At 37.0% G+C, this 14601-nt stretch overlaps 1 protein-coding gene across 1 annotated transcript in view; it reads left to right on the forward strand.

Annotated features, from left to right (window-relative positions):
* The first annotated feature begins 2060 nt into the window (after window positions 1-2060).
* LOC106869958 (sodium-dependent multivitamin transporter) overlaps window positions 2061-14601 on the forward strand; it is a 99794-nt gene continuing 87253 nt past the window's right edge. The window contains exon 1 of the mRNA XM_052978349.2: window positions 2061-3115. Coding sequence (XP_052834309.1) covers window positions 2768-3115 — 348 coding nt within the window. The 5' untranslated portion in view covers window positions 2061-2767. The remainder of the gene's footprint in view (window positions 3116-14601) is intronic.

A 14601-nucleotide genomic window follows, 5' to 3' on the forward strand; every position in this document is an offset into this window, starting at 1 on the left:
TTATACATAATGCAACAAGGAAGTAAAAAAGTAACAAGAAATAGTAAATGGATCTCCGTCAGTATCCTCGATGAATAGAGTCGTTGTTCATTCAACGAAGCCTTTCCCTGATGGCATCAGTGTGTTTGTGGCTGATAGACACACATACTTTCATACATATATTCATACACTCACACACACACACACACACACAACATACACACACACCCACATATATGTCACACAGCATACACTTCATTCTATGTTTAAGCATTATATACATGTATGTGTGTGTGTGTGTGTGTGTGTATGGGAATGTGTTATTTCTATACTACCCACAAGGGGCTACACACAGAGGGGACAAACAAGGACAGACAAACGGATTAAGTCGATAATACCGACCCCAGTGCGTAACTGGTACTTATTTAATCGACCCCGAAAGGATGAAAGGCAAAGTCGACCTCGGCGGAATTTGAACTCAGAACGTAGCGGCAGACGAAATACCGCCCGGCGTGCTAATGTTTCTGCCAGCTCGCCGCCTATATGGGAATGTGTGTGTATGGGAATGTGTGTGTATGAGAATGTGTGTGTATGGGAATGTGTGTGTATATGTATACAAACATCCACACGCCCAGACTCAAACACACACACACACACACACACACACACACACACATATAGGTTTGATGGCGCAAACAGAAATAAACTCGGTATAATATTATATTCTTTTACTTGTTTCAGTCAGTTTGAATGCGGCTTTGCTGGAGCACAACCTTTAGTCGAACAAATCGACTCCGGGACTTATTCTTTGTAAGCCTAGTACTTATTCTATCGTTTTCTTTTGCCGAACCGCTATGTTACGGGACGTAAACACACTAACATCGGTTGTCAAGCGACGTTGGGGGAACACTGACACACAAATACATACATATATATATATATATATATATATATATATATATATATATGTATATATATATATATATATACGACGGGCTTCTTTCAGTTTCTGTCTACCAAATCCACTCGCAAGGCTTTGGTTGGCCGAGGCTATAGTAGAAAACACTTGCCTAAGGTTGCCACACTGTGAAACTGAACCTAGAACCATGTGGTTGTGAAGCCACTCCTGCGCCTATGCACACACCCACTCCTGCGCCTATATATAGTTTTTTAAATTTTTTTCTATGAACAACAACTGCAAAAGTAACTCGATGACCGAGAGTTTCGTGCATGGCACTTACGCAAAAGACTCTAGCCTCTCGAGTCACTTATGTGAGTTTCAGCCGATTGAAATGTAATTCTTTATTCAGAATATTTTCAACCAGCGTTAAACAGAATTAGGCACAGAAAAGCACATTAAAATCCAAAGCCAAAACTGAGCAAAGCACAAACATGGGCGAAGAAAGAAAAGGAGAAAGAAGAGAAAAACGAAGAGGAAAAAGTAGAAGAAAGAAAAAGAAAGAAAAAAATCATCAATTCAACACGAAGGGCCTCAATTGGTAGCACACACAAGGTTCAACGGAGTCTGGCAAAGCTAAGGCGTTGGAACAACCAAACACCCTCGACGCAATCACACACACACACACACACACACACACACACACACACACATATATACACACACACGCATACACACACACACACATATTACATATATTTGTGTGTATATGTGTGTGTGTATGTTTTTGTGAGTATATGTATGTACGTATGTATGTATGTATGTATGTATGTATGTATGTATGTATGTATGTGGAGTGGTGCATAGACAATAGATAGAGATAGATAGATAGACAAACAGATAGATAGATAGATAGATAGATAGATAGATAGATAGATAGATAGATAGATAGATAGATTTTATCTGTAGCCAATTAAATGGCGTGTGTGCTCTATTAAATTTGGCGGTCTCTCTCTTTTACGTCATTCTGTACCTCTTTACTGGACAAATAAATATAGGCGGAGTTTACAGGTTATGAGCTCACAAAAGTAGCACCAGTCGTCGTTGTCGACTGCTACGGCTTCGTTCTCTCTTTTCTTCCTACTTCTATGCCTATATAATTGTTGTTTCATTCAGTATTTGTGTAGATTACGATGACAGAGACGCTTCGATGCAGTGAAACGTGATACTAATGAACAAACAGTGCGATAGAAGCCACCGATTGTTTTCCATAAACAGTTAAAACTACTTTTGGTCTTTATGCGCTGTAGACGTTACTAATGAGCGTATGTAGACATTACACCTGCAAAGATATACCAGCAGAAAAAAAAAAACAACTGTTCAACCGCGCTCTCTCTCTCTCTCCCTCTTTCTTTTTCTCTCCCTCTCTCTTTCTCTCTCTCTCTCTCTCTCTCTCTATCTCTCTGTCTCTCTCGCTCTCTTTGGCCCGTTCTATAAACATTAAAGGAAAAGTTTAACTGAAAAAGAAAATTCCTGTTTTATTGACTGAATGAAGCAGGACGTATTCCAAGAGAAGAAAAGTTTTGAGATACCAAAAAAAATATATATATATATATAAAAGCAAAAAGTCTGCGAGAAGTTCTTCGGTAATGTTTAACTGAAACTACAACAACACGTGGACTACTGTGGAATAAGCAGTTTGGATTGACTTGGAAGAAATTCTTGCCAGCGAAAAACAATGTTAGTTTGGTGTTGCTCATCACAGCAGATGTGATCTGAAATTTCTGTTACTGATGGATTTGTCCTTTTGGATATAACAAAGTTGTTGCTGTTGTTGTTCACTCATACCATTTAATCGATTTACAAATCATTTCTTCACAACATTTGACAATGGCCGAGAACAACGTTTTCACTTGGCCGGACTACCTGCTTTTTGCTTCGGCCATCATCATATCGTTGTCGATTGGAATTTATCAAATGCTAAAAAGAAGAAAAGAAAATGATTTAACAGCATCCGAACTGCTTGTTGCCGATAGAAAGATGAATATCTTACCCGTGTCTTTGTCCATGACAGCCAGTTTAGTGTCAGGAATACTTATTCTTGGAGTGCCACATGAAGTCGTCAAATACGGAGGCGTTTATTATTTAACTGGATTATCTTATTTACTCAACTATGCTTTTTGTGCACATTGCGTAGTTCCTGTATTCTACAGACTGCGACTATGTAGTGGCTACCAGGTACGTATATCTCTCTTTTGGTTGCAGTACTCGCATCATGCACCATTTCATGTTCTTGTAGCAAAGTGGTTCTCTTGGTGGGGATCCACATAAGTGGTTCTCTTGGTGGGGATCCACATAAGATTTTGTTGTTAAAATTTATCTGCAAGAAATTGCTCATACTTCTATAAGACGCAAAATATTTTTTTTATACAGTAGGAATTTTTAAAATATTGAATGGTAAGGGTTAGGGTAGATCCGAGTAAAATAGGAACCAAAGGGATCTATCGGTAAAATATGGCTGGGAACCCCTGATTTAGCAGAGTATGTCTATGGAAGGAGGAAACGCTTTTTTGGAGGCCCTTACTTCTTTAAACTAAATCTTTAAACACGACAACGTTTAAACACAGCCCTACACGCAAACCAAACACATTAAATACTTAGTGCTCTGCCGGGTAACGGAAGTGAACTAATCCGTATCTATAACACTTATTTACGGCTATGAATGTGTCAGTAAGCGCAAGGTCTTTACCGTCATGCGAACTCACAGCTCACAACCCAACTCCTTGCTGAAAGAATCGCCTAATAACTTTTATCTGTTCCAGTAATGCATTACAAATATTATCACTCTACCGACCTCTTTTTATCTTAAATATTTGTGTATATAGCCAGAAATTATTAATGTTATGAATTAGCACTAATTCTCTTGAGGACAAACCTTCTGTTGCGGGCCGCAGTTTCAGAACACTTATTTCTACAACTATTGATAAGTAGGTTCGAGACCTCATGAGGACGGAGAGAGCAAAACAAAAAAATTTACCTCATTAATTCAATTTATTTATCTTAAATACATTCCGTCTCATTAATTAAATTCGCTTTCATTAATTCAACCCATCTTCTTTAAATATATTTACTCATCGTTAATTAAATTTATTTACCTTAGATATATTTCCCTTTCATTAATTAAATTTATTTTGACTTTTAATACATTTTCCCTTCATTATTTCAATTTCTCATCTTTAAATCTATTTACCCTTCACCGATAAAATTTATCTTCTTTAAGTTATGTATTTATCCTTCATTAATTCCATTTATTAACCACTGAACCGTGTCTTTCTGTATTTTACTTACCTACACCCAGTGGCCGGCAAGTGGCGGAATTGGTAGAAAGCAGAAGAAATTTCCTGTCTCTATGTTCTGAGTTCAAATCATGCTAATGGACTGTTAGCTTTAGTTTTCATACATGAGGAGTCGATGACACATGAGCAGATCAATCAGTTGATGATTGGATCGATTTTTCCCTGTCCCAAAAGTAGTAGATCCCTCAAAAAAACTGGGGTCATCTCAGAGGCCACTTCATTTTGTAGTTTGATCAAATCGATTTGAAGTTTTCATTCGGAAAATACATTTACACACACACAAAATAACATACACAGAGAAAAAGAGATTTGAAGTTTATTCGGAAAATAAGTGTCGTTTTAATATATATATGTGTGTGTGTATATATATATATATATAAACTGGCACATATAAATATACACAGCCATAGATATAGACAGTCACACACGCATAGCACAACTTTTCACATAACTTTTATAAACATAGTTTACATACACACAGCTATCTACACATGCATCCGTACACACACACACACACACATACAAAAACTTTCTCATTCTTTCCCCCTCTATCCCCGTCTCTTTCTCCCTCTTAATCTCTCTGTCTCACTCTCTCACTCATTTTCTCTTTCTCTCTCTCTCTAAAATAATCTTTAAGCGACAAGCACTTTTTCTTTGTTTTTGCATGCTGTTTAACCTCTCTCTCTCTCTCTGTGTGTGTGTGTGTGTGTGTGTGTGTGTGTGTGTGTGTGTGTGTGTGTGTGTGTGTGTGTGTACACTTGATACATGTTAAACTTGTGCAATGATTTCCATATTTCCATGGTGCCATTAATGGTTTGGAATTTCTTAACCCACCTTTTCAAGATTGCTGTTGAAGCAACTCATTTGGCAATTATTCCACACACACACCCACCCTCCCCGCTTAATAGTTTCAGGTAAAAACCTAAAATAATCGTCCAGCTGGAGCAATGCCACTTTTCAGATGCGACAACATCATTAATAATACAACAAACACTCAATCATAAGAAACGCTGCTGGATCTCGGCATTTTGGAAAACTTGGGGTAGCGGTTGCTCAACCTTTTCAAAGGCAGAAGTCAGTGATCAATGAAGCCTTCACCCAGGACATAATCATAGTGGGTAGAGTCCTGCAGGGTTCTGTCTTGAGGATACTACTGCTTATGGTGATCCGTCAGACATACCTCCAGCTATACAAACAGCCACCTTCATTATCTGTGCAGATATTAAAAAACTATCACAGGTGATAAAGAAACCCGGAGATGCCACGCAACATGATTTAAATGTTATGTATACATGTGAGTGCAAGGCAATAATATACAATTTAATGCTGCAAATTCTGAACTCTCAGCTATCAGCACACAAAACACACGGCATCAGGATGAGCTGTAATCCCAGAGTTCCAATCAAAATGTGATCTGAGAATTGGCACGAATGATAAGGTATCTTTTCATGTTCCTAAGACTAAGATGGCAATGAAATGAAAACGGTTACCAAATAGATTCTGAGAGCTTTCAGAATAAGCGAACTAGAAAGTATAACGGCCATCTAAAGGACATTTGCTTCCAGCTGTCCAGACTATTGCTCTCAGTTGCGTTCACGCCCTAGTGTAAAATGAATGACAGGACCTGAAGCAATCCAAAACTGCTACACGAAGAATATTGTCTCAATGCAACAGATCAACTCCTGGGTAAAGCTGAAAAAGTTAAGACTCAAACAGCAACGATGGTGAAGATATGTGGAAATATATTCTGGAAGATCCTGGAAAGACTTACTTCAAACTTGGGCATTTTAATAGCTATACTAATTCCTCAACAGGATGTCATTGGTCTGTGCCAAAGATTCCATCGTCGCCATACAGATTTAGGACCAGATACTGTAATAATTATCAACATGATAATTAGCTGAATGAAATTGTAAATGGTGCAATAGGCCGCATCAATTTCACTTTTGTTTGTTTTTGTTTTTTACCATGTTCGGAGAAAAGTGGAACAAACATCGAAGTTGTGATAAAGAATACCTTTGCTTGATTTAATGAAGCTGGAACTGATGAAGACATGCTATGAGAGCTACTGAGCCATTATGGGAGACCGTTTCGCTAATGAGGATGCTGATGAAATATGTCGGGAAACGCCAATCAAAAGTAGCAACTTTGAATTACATAGAATTTACTTGGATTCCGAAGCATAGCAAGAAAGATGAAGATGATGATTAAAAGAGGTTTTCGGTATGCACTGTATTCACTGAGGGGTGATGGGCATCACTTCTGTCTGGAGGTGGTTACCCTAAGCCCTCTGACCTAATATCTAAATATCTGTCTTCTTTTTTAATATACTTTCCCAGGCGTTAAACTGATACACGTGCTTGTTGTTCCTACACCTGTCGTCGTCTTTTGTTTTCTTTTGTTTTACAGAGAAACAGTACTTGCTTGGCAACTAGTGATGGTTGGGAAATTAAGGGCATTTGGTCAAAGAAAAATCTATCTATCTATCTATCTATCTATATATATATATATATATATATATATATACATACATATATGTGTGTGTGTGTGTGTGTGTGTGTGTGTGTGTGTGTGTGTGTGTGTGTGTGTGTGTGTGTACGAATAAGGGCGTTTTTAAATCGTGTATCGTTTTCGTATTATTTAATATATTACCATACTATCTTACTATATTTACATAGTTTATTTTATAAATACATATGCATTCGCGTGCGTGTGTGAGTGTGTGTATGTAAACTGTATTGATATATTGATATATGTTGGTTTCAAATTTTAGTACATCCGGGGTTTTTGTGTAGGGTTTACCCCGGTTACCCTCAGTGGACTGCCCCGCTATTAGGGATTCTATTTATTTCTCTACTTTCTATTATGTATCCTCTATTATATCCTTTAATGTAGTAGTAGTAACTCCCCTTGACTGATGTTAACCCCACATGTTTTTGTATTTTGTGTGTGTGTGTGTGTGTGTTGCAACTCGTCCTTCAATATTGTTCTCCCTGACTTGAGCCCTTGTAGCCAATAAAAGAAATCATTATTATTATTATTATTATTATTATTATTATTATTATTATTATTATTATCATCATCATCATCATCATCATCATCATCATCATCATCATCATCATCATCATCATCATCATCATCACTGTTGTTGTGAGCTGGCATTATCGTAAGCACGCCGGACAAAATGCTTAGCAGCATTTCGTCCGACTTTACGTTCTGAGTTCAAATTCCGCTGAGGTTGACCTTGCCTTTCATCCTTTCGGAATCGATAAAATAAATACCAGTTGATCACTGGTATCAATGTCATCGATTTGTCCATTCCCCTGAAATTGCTGGCCTTGTGCCAAAATTTGAAGTTGTTGTTGTTGTAGTTGTTGCTGCTGTTGCATAAGGAGACGGTTGTTGTTTAGCCCCAGGTAGCTCTGATTCAGTAGACCTATGAATAAAGAAATTCCAACCGTAACCATCCCACCTATTTCTCATATAAAGTGAATCTACTTAACCCCCGGTTCATCTTCCCAATTCTTCTATATTTACCGCTGCCCATCCCCTTCAATCACCGCAAGACATTTCACTCCCTCACCTGACTTTCCTCTCATCTTAAGTCATCCTTAATGACGTCAGAGTACTCGTCACCTTCTGCTTCTTGCACCTCACTCAATACCGATGCTGCTAACACACGAGTTGAGCTTTTGCCCACCGACCCCCTCCAGTTAGTATTCCCTCCAACACAATCTGGAGTCAAATATGTTTTCATTCCCTACCCATTCAAATAGATAAGCGAGGGATCGAACCGAACTTGATAACCCAAACCTCCCTATCAATGGTTTATCTATGGCAGAGTTGTTGAAGTAAAAGTAACTAACATTACCTACAAAACACCGAGAAGCAGTTACTGACCATCACCCATAACTGGAGTGGAGTTTACTCACCACTGCTACCACCAGAAAGGTAAAGCTGGCTTCATGTGTTGTGCGGTCAGTTGAAGGTTATAAAGAACATTCTGGACCATTACCAAGAATTTGTCTGTCAATTTCGCGGAATTGTCTTATAAATCATTCTCAATGGGTTTGAATTTCTAACGACTCTTTTTACCGTAAAAGATCTTCATATCTGCTGCCAGTTTCCTCTCAAATTCTGTTTTGCTTGCACTCAACGAAGCTCATCCATCCATCACTCTCTTACACTCTCCATCAAGTTCACAGAATATAAAACTACTTTGATTGATTCAAGCTTTGATTGATTCAAGCTTTGATTGATTCAAGAAGGTGATCAGTTCGAACAGTGTTAGCTCCATTATCCTATAACAAATTCCAGGAGTGGCTCTCTCCTTCTGAAAGAATCTCGTCTCAAAAAAGTTAGGTCGTGGCACTGTAGTCTATCAGACATGACACTCCGCCTTTAAATCGTTCATTTCCAATTACTAAAAGGAATAAACGTAATTTAATTGAGTCGATAATCTGTTGGTCTTCTGAACAAGGAAATAAATATATGTCGTATGGTCACTTCATGTAACGACTAAGACAATATTGTGCCCAGCAGGAGCAATGTCAAAAAGGATGAGAATTACTTTAGCTTGCAATGCTGAGCTGAATTGTCCCAGAAGTGTCGTCTTTTTGATGAGGGGTACGGTGAGAACCTTTACCCCCAAAATATCTCAGTATACCTCACTACACCACAGTTTACCTCCAAACATCTACAGAACCATTTACCCCCTCCCACCACCACCACCACATTCTAAGCTGAAGTGAAGGCAGCATGTTCTCTGTCTATCTCCTTACCTTCTTAGAGATTTTAAGTAAAATTATACTGATGTGTCCATCTGTTTTAATTTAATTAAACTCTATGTCTTTATGCAGCTGAGGATTGCTCTGCATTTAAATTGATGTAATGATTGCATTGTTCAATTAAACGGAGTTGCTTGAAACGATCATACTGCATTACCTCTGGATACCTTTATTGCTTATTTTGATTATGTGTGTATACGCTTAGTTTTAGAATGGTGGCAGCTGATGAAGGAAATGTTCTCTATGTGGCCTGTGTGTTTTCTGTGCTCTGTTTATGTTCTGTTTCTCATTTTGTCCTCGTTTTTTTGTGACGTTCTGTACCCAGATATGCATCTATATATACATGTAGATGTAGGTATGTACATACATGTACGTATATATGCATATACTCACATATTATATTATATATATATATATATATATATATATATATATATATATATATATATATATATATATATATATATATATATATATATACATACATACATACATACATATATATATATATATATATATATATATATATATATGTGTGTGTGTGTGTGTGTGTGTGTGTGTGTGTGTGTGTATGTATGTACATATATATATATATATATATATATATATATATATATATACGTTTGCATGTATATATGTAATTTATGTAGTTAGTTAGGAAGGTAGGTAGGTAGGTAGGTAGGTAGGTAGGTAGGCAGGCAGACAGGCAGGCAGGCAGGCAGGCAGGCAGGTAGGCAGACAGGCAGATTAGTAAGTAGGTAGATAGTTTGGTCTCTTGGTTTGTTGGTTGGATGGCTGATACGTGTGAATATATGTGTGAGTGTGTATGTGTGTGTGCCTGTGTGAATGTGTGTGTGTGCGGGTGCGCGTGTGAGTGTGTTTTCCTTTGAAATTTGTTCAAGTTCTCGAATTCAAGTTAGTCGTCAACAAAGTGACAGAATTTTTTTTTAAACCAAAACAAGTCCAGTGATTTGCGAAAATGTGAGCGTATATATAAGTGTAAACACCTGTGTGCATGTAAACTGGTGTATGTACATACACATACACACACATATATATATGCGTGTGTGTGTATGTGTCAGTATATATGTGTATGTGTAGGTATGCATATATATATGTATGTGTGTTTATGAAGATCTATACATGTAAGGATGCGTGTGTATATATGTAAGTGTATGTATGCATAAATGTAGATGCTTGTGTGCGTATATGTATGTGTATGTGTGCCTATACAAAAGTGTATATGTGTATATATGCAGATGTATATATGCGAATATGTTGTATGGAGAATTCGAATTAATTTGCTTTGTATTCGGCAGGAAACGTTTGGCATTTCGTGGTTTTTACGCAAACCTGTTGTTGCTTGGCCCAATACAACTCTGATAATATGTACCAATGGACCCTTGTGGCCGAAATACAAGAGATGTAAGCATTAGTCCACCGTTCATATTCTCTTTTTTACACAATATCAGAGGAAACATTAACATCTACTGAGCCGCTGAAGGTAGTACTTTGCAGATGCATTTGGATAGCTGCTGATTGTATGATCGGCACGTTACACACTGGTATGGCACAATCAACATTTTCTATCACAACGCAGAAGTTGAGAGGTATCTTCATCTCTCTTGTTCATTAGGTATTCAGTAGCTATCTCCTGTTGTTGGATAGCAAAGCTGTAACCATTTAGATTAGATGTGTATTTATGCTAGGTTGATGTGGGACTAATCTCCCAATCAACCCATGCATAACTTTTAGCTGATATTGATGAGTTCCTGTTTAGGTAGTTCAGTCCATCTCGCCTTGGGTTATATAAAACAGCTGTTATACTCAGGGTAGCGATTCAGTTTTTCGTCTACTATCAAGACGATATTACGTTTACTACGAAGCGTATGGATATGTCAGAGCAATATGTTCTGTAGTGTTGTCTCGATGGCTTTATACCTAAAAGTCATTTGCGAGAATCATATCTGCCTTCGACTTTTCGTCTATCGGCGACAGACAACACGCTACAGTACAAATAAATCCTCACTTTAAAATATTCCTGTCGATAATTTAATTCTGTTTGTAGTTGTTTCAGTCTTTAGCGATAGCTATGAACACCATCTAGTGAACAGCCTTTTAATGGTAACGTCTATAGCAGATCAAAGCATGGCAAGGCGCAGTGATTCTTGTCTCAAACACTTTCTTCTAGTCCAACCATATTGTCTGTAGACTTGGGTGATATTGCTTCGCTTTATTAAAAACAGTATCGTTGATGAGGGGTGTTCGAGTCCAAACTTTCTTCTTGCCTGCTCATCAAACATCATATTGTTTCACAGCCATCTTGAAGATGTGCATTCACGCAACTTGTGAGCGATTTGTACAGGCCCCAAGCAGAAACCAAAACCACGATTTAAGGATTGCGTAAAGTTTTTGTTGAAGGCTGGTGAAATATGGGAGGTCATTTAGGAAAGCAATTTGCCTCGTCGCCACAAACGGAGGAAACAAGTAAAAGTAGGAATGAATAACACACGCATATTTCATGCAGAATTTAAGCGAGATGCTCACAAACGCACCACGGGTGTAATGAATGAGAGAAGTTTGGTCCGCAATATCCGCAGATGTGTATGTTTATCAAGGGCCAGGCTTATTGGTCACCAGCGAAGACACAAGAGTAAAGTATAATTTTATCTGAGTGCACAATGTTCTTAATGGTCAGTGATGATCATCTCGGTCGCGTGTGGACAGTCATCATATATGTATCTCATTATACAGTTTTTATTTCAAGATTTCTTGCCAATAGAGAAAGAACCGGTTTCTAACCTAGATCCAAAGCTCCTTCATTGGAATTTCAGCATCAACAACAGGGGATTTTTCTAAGTATGTATGAATACGTGCAGATTTGTATGTTTTGTTTTATGTATGTCTTCTCATGCATATATTTGCATATACTTCCTCATATATACTTAAACGATAAACTTCTGCAAAGTTTTACAGATTTTTACAGTTCCAGTGATGGATTGGATCTGTAGTCTTCGAATTAGCTAGCTTTCTCCTTTCTGGTTTTGAGAAGCCTAATTTCTCAAGATTTGTATTTAGGCGGTATGTTACATATCCCAGGGCCCAAATAATTACAGATGTAAACCTGAACTTGTAATCTGGATAGAGTAACTGCAGATTTCTCAATAGTTCAGCATAGGTGTTCCCTTTTTCACCGATCTTCAGCTTTATGTTAACATCCTCTGGGCAGCTAATTTCCACAACTGTGCACAGTTTCTCTTCTCTATCCCAAATCATTATATCAGGTCTGTTGTGCTTACATTTTATTGAAGTCTTCACTGGTACATTCCACCAGGATTCCTTTTTATGATTGGCTATGGCTTCTACCATACTGTGGATTCTTATTTCTTTGTCCTCGGGAATATCCTTCCGATAGATTTCATTATAGAGTGTCCTAGCTACAATGTTATGTCTCATCGGTAGATATTACCGTGACGACATTTTCGTCCAACAGCTTATGATGTGGGTGGCATCTTCAGTGTGAACTCCACATAGTGTGTATTGGTTGTCCCGTTTTACGGCTTTTCCTGCATCTCTATCCCTTTTATGCATCAGATACTTGGTTGATATTTCCTGTTCCTGGATTGCATACGCTTCAAAATGCATACACCACATACCATCATGCACACTCCCATACCCACACATGCACATAATACCGGAATACAGGCTATACATACATAGACACGCAACACGCATTAACACACGCTACATACATATATACACCATACACATGCGCACTGTTTAGTCACAGACACAGATATACCCACAGACACAGACATACCCACAGACACAGACATACCCACAGACACAGACATACCCACAGACACAGACATACCCACAGACACAGATATACCCACAGACACAGACATACCCACAGACACAGACATACCCACAGACACAGACATACCCACAGACACAGACATACCCACAGACACAGACATACCCACAGACACAGACATACCCACAGACACAGACATACCCACACATATGTACACACATGTACACACGCTACGTTAAAAAGCACACCTCAGTTGCTACACAATACACACACACGTTACAGACGCACACACTCACACACACACACATACTCACACATGTCAGAGTCACTAGACCCTAGTCACACAAACACACACTTTCACACATACCATTCTCACATACACATACTCGCACGCGCACATTCACTTTGGATCACCAGCACTCGATTATCTGCCTTTCTTTCAACCTCTTCTTTCAAACTTTTTCTCTAATCATTCGTCATGCTTGACCGCGAAATTTACAAGTGTTTTTTTTTTCTCTCTCTGTTTATTTTCTTTTATTGCCTTCTACTGAAGAGTGTAAGCTTGAAACGTAAAAGAGTTTTTCATTTATATATATATATATATATATATATATATATATATATATATATATATATATATATATGTGTGTGTGTGTGTGTGTGTGTGTGTGTGTGTGTGTGTATAATTAAATAAATATAAAATACATAAAGTACAGGGCATCACCAGCGAGTGAAAAATACGAAAGATAGTACAGGACGAAATGCCAAAAGAAGTCTAACCCCTCCTCAGTTGACGGCTGTTAATTACTCCCTATTTCGAGCTTTCAGCAAGAAAGGAAACCTTCATAAAACAGCAGCATCCAGAAATTGTAGAAATATAAAATTTGTGGAGGGTTAGAGATTCGAACGAACAAATAACGACAGAGTGGACGTACGGAGTAAGTGACAATTGCTAGCGGGAGAGAACCCAGGCTATCGCTATACATACATATATATATATATATATATATATATATATATATATATATATATATATATATATATATATATATATATATATATATATATATATAAGGATTTATTTTTCGTAATGAGATAAAAAACCAAGACTTTGTGCATTATAGAACATTTATAAATAGAAGGTCTTACAGCTGTTTCCAGGATATTTATTATATTCCTTCATCGGAGACGGTATGAGAGGATGGTTAAGCAATAGTTAATTTACATAAGATAGGAAATAGAATATATATATATATATATATATATATATATATATGTATATATTTGTTTTGCAAGATTTTATTGGCTAAACTGGCAATATGACCATCCCCAAGTACAACAACATATATATATATATATATATATATATATATATATTCTATATATATATATTCTATATATATATATATTCTATATATATATATATATATATATATATATATATATATATATATATATATATATATATATATATATATATATACAGCTTTATATTACATACATGAATATGTATAGTATATAGATAGGTTTACGATTGATATGCACATGTATATTGCATTTTATTACATTATATTTATATATCATATAAAACAATAACTCCATCTTGTTTCATTCTGAGCTATTTTGTGTAAATATTGTTTATGTAGATGAAGGGAAGGAATAACTGTAAATATTGTTAACTTTCAGAAAATGTCATATTTGGGCCATGGAAAATATTTGTTAGCAGACAATAAAAATAATAGATTTTATCTGGGTCAGTTTACC

Source organism: Octopus bimaculoides, chromosome 1, assembly GCF_046866305.1.
Source record: "Octopus bimaculoides isolate indiv1 chromosome 1, ASM4686630v1, whole genome shotgun sequence".
NCBI classification, from domain to species: domain Eukaryota; kingdom Metazoa; phylum Mollusca; class Cephalopoda; order Octopoda; family Octopodidae; genus Octopus; species Octopus bimaculoides.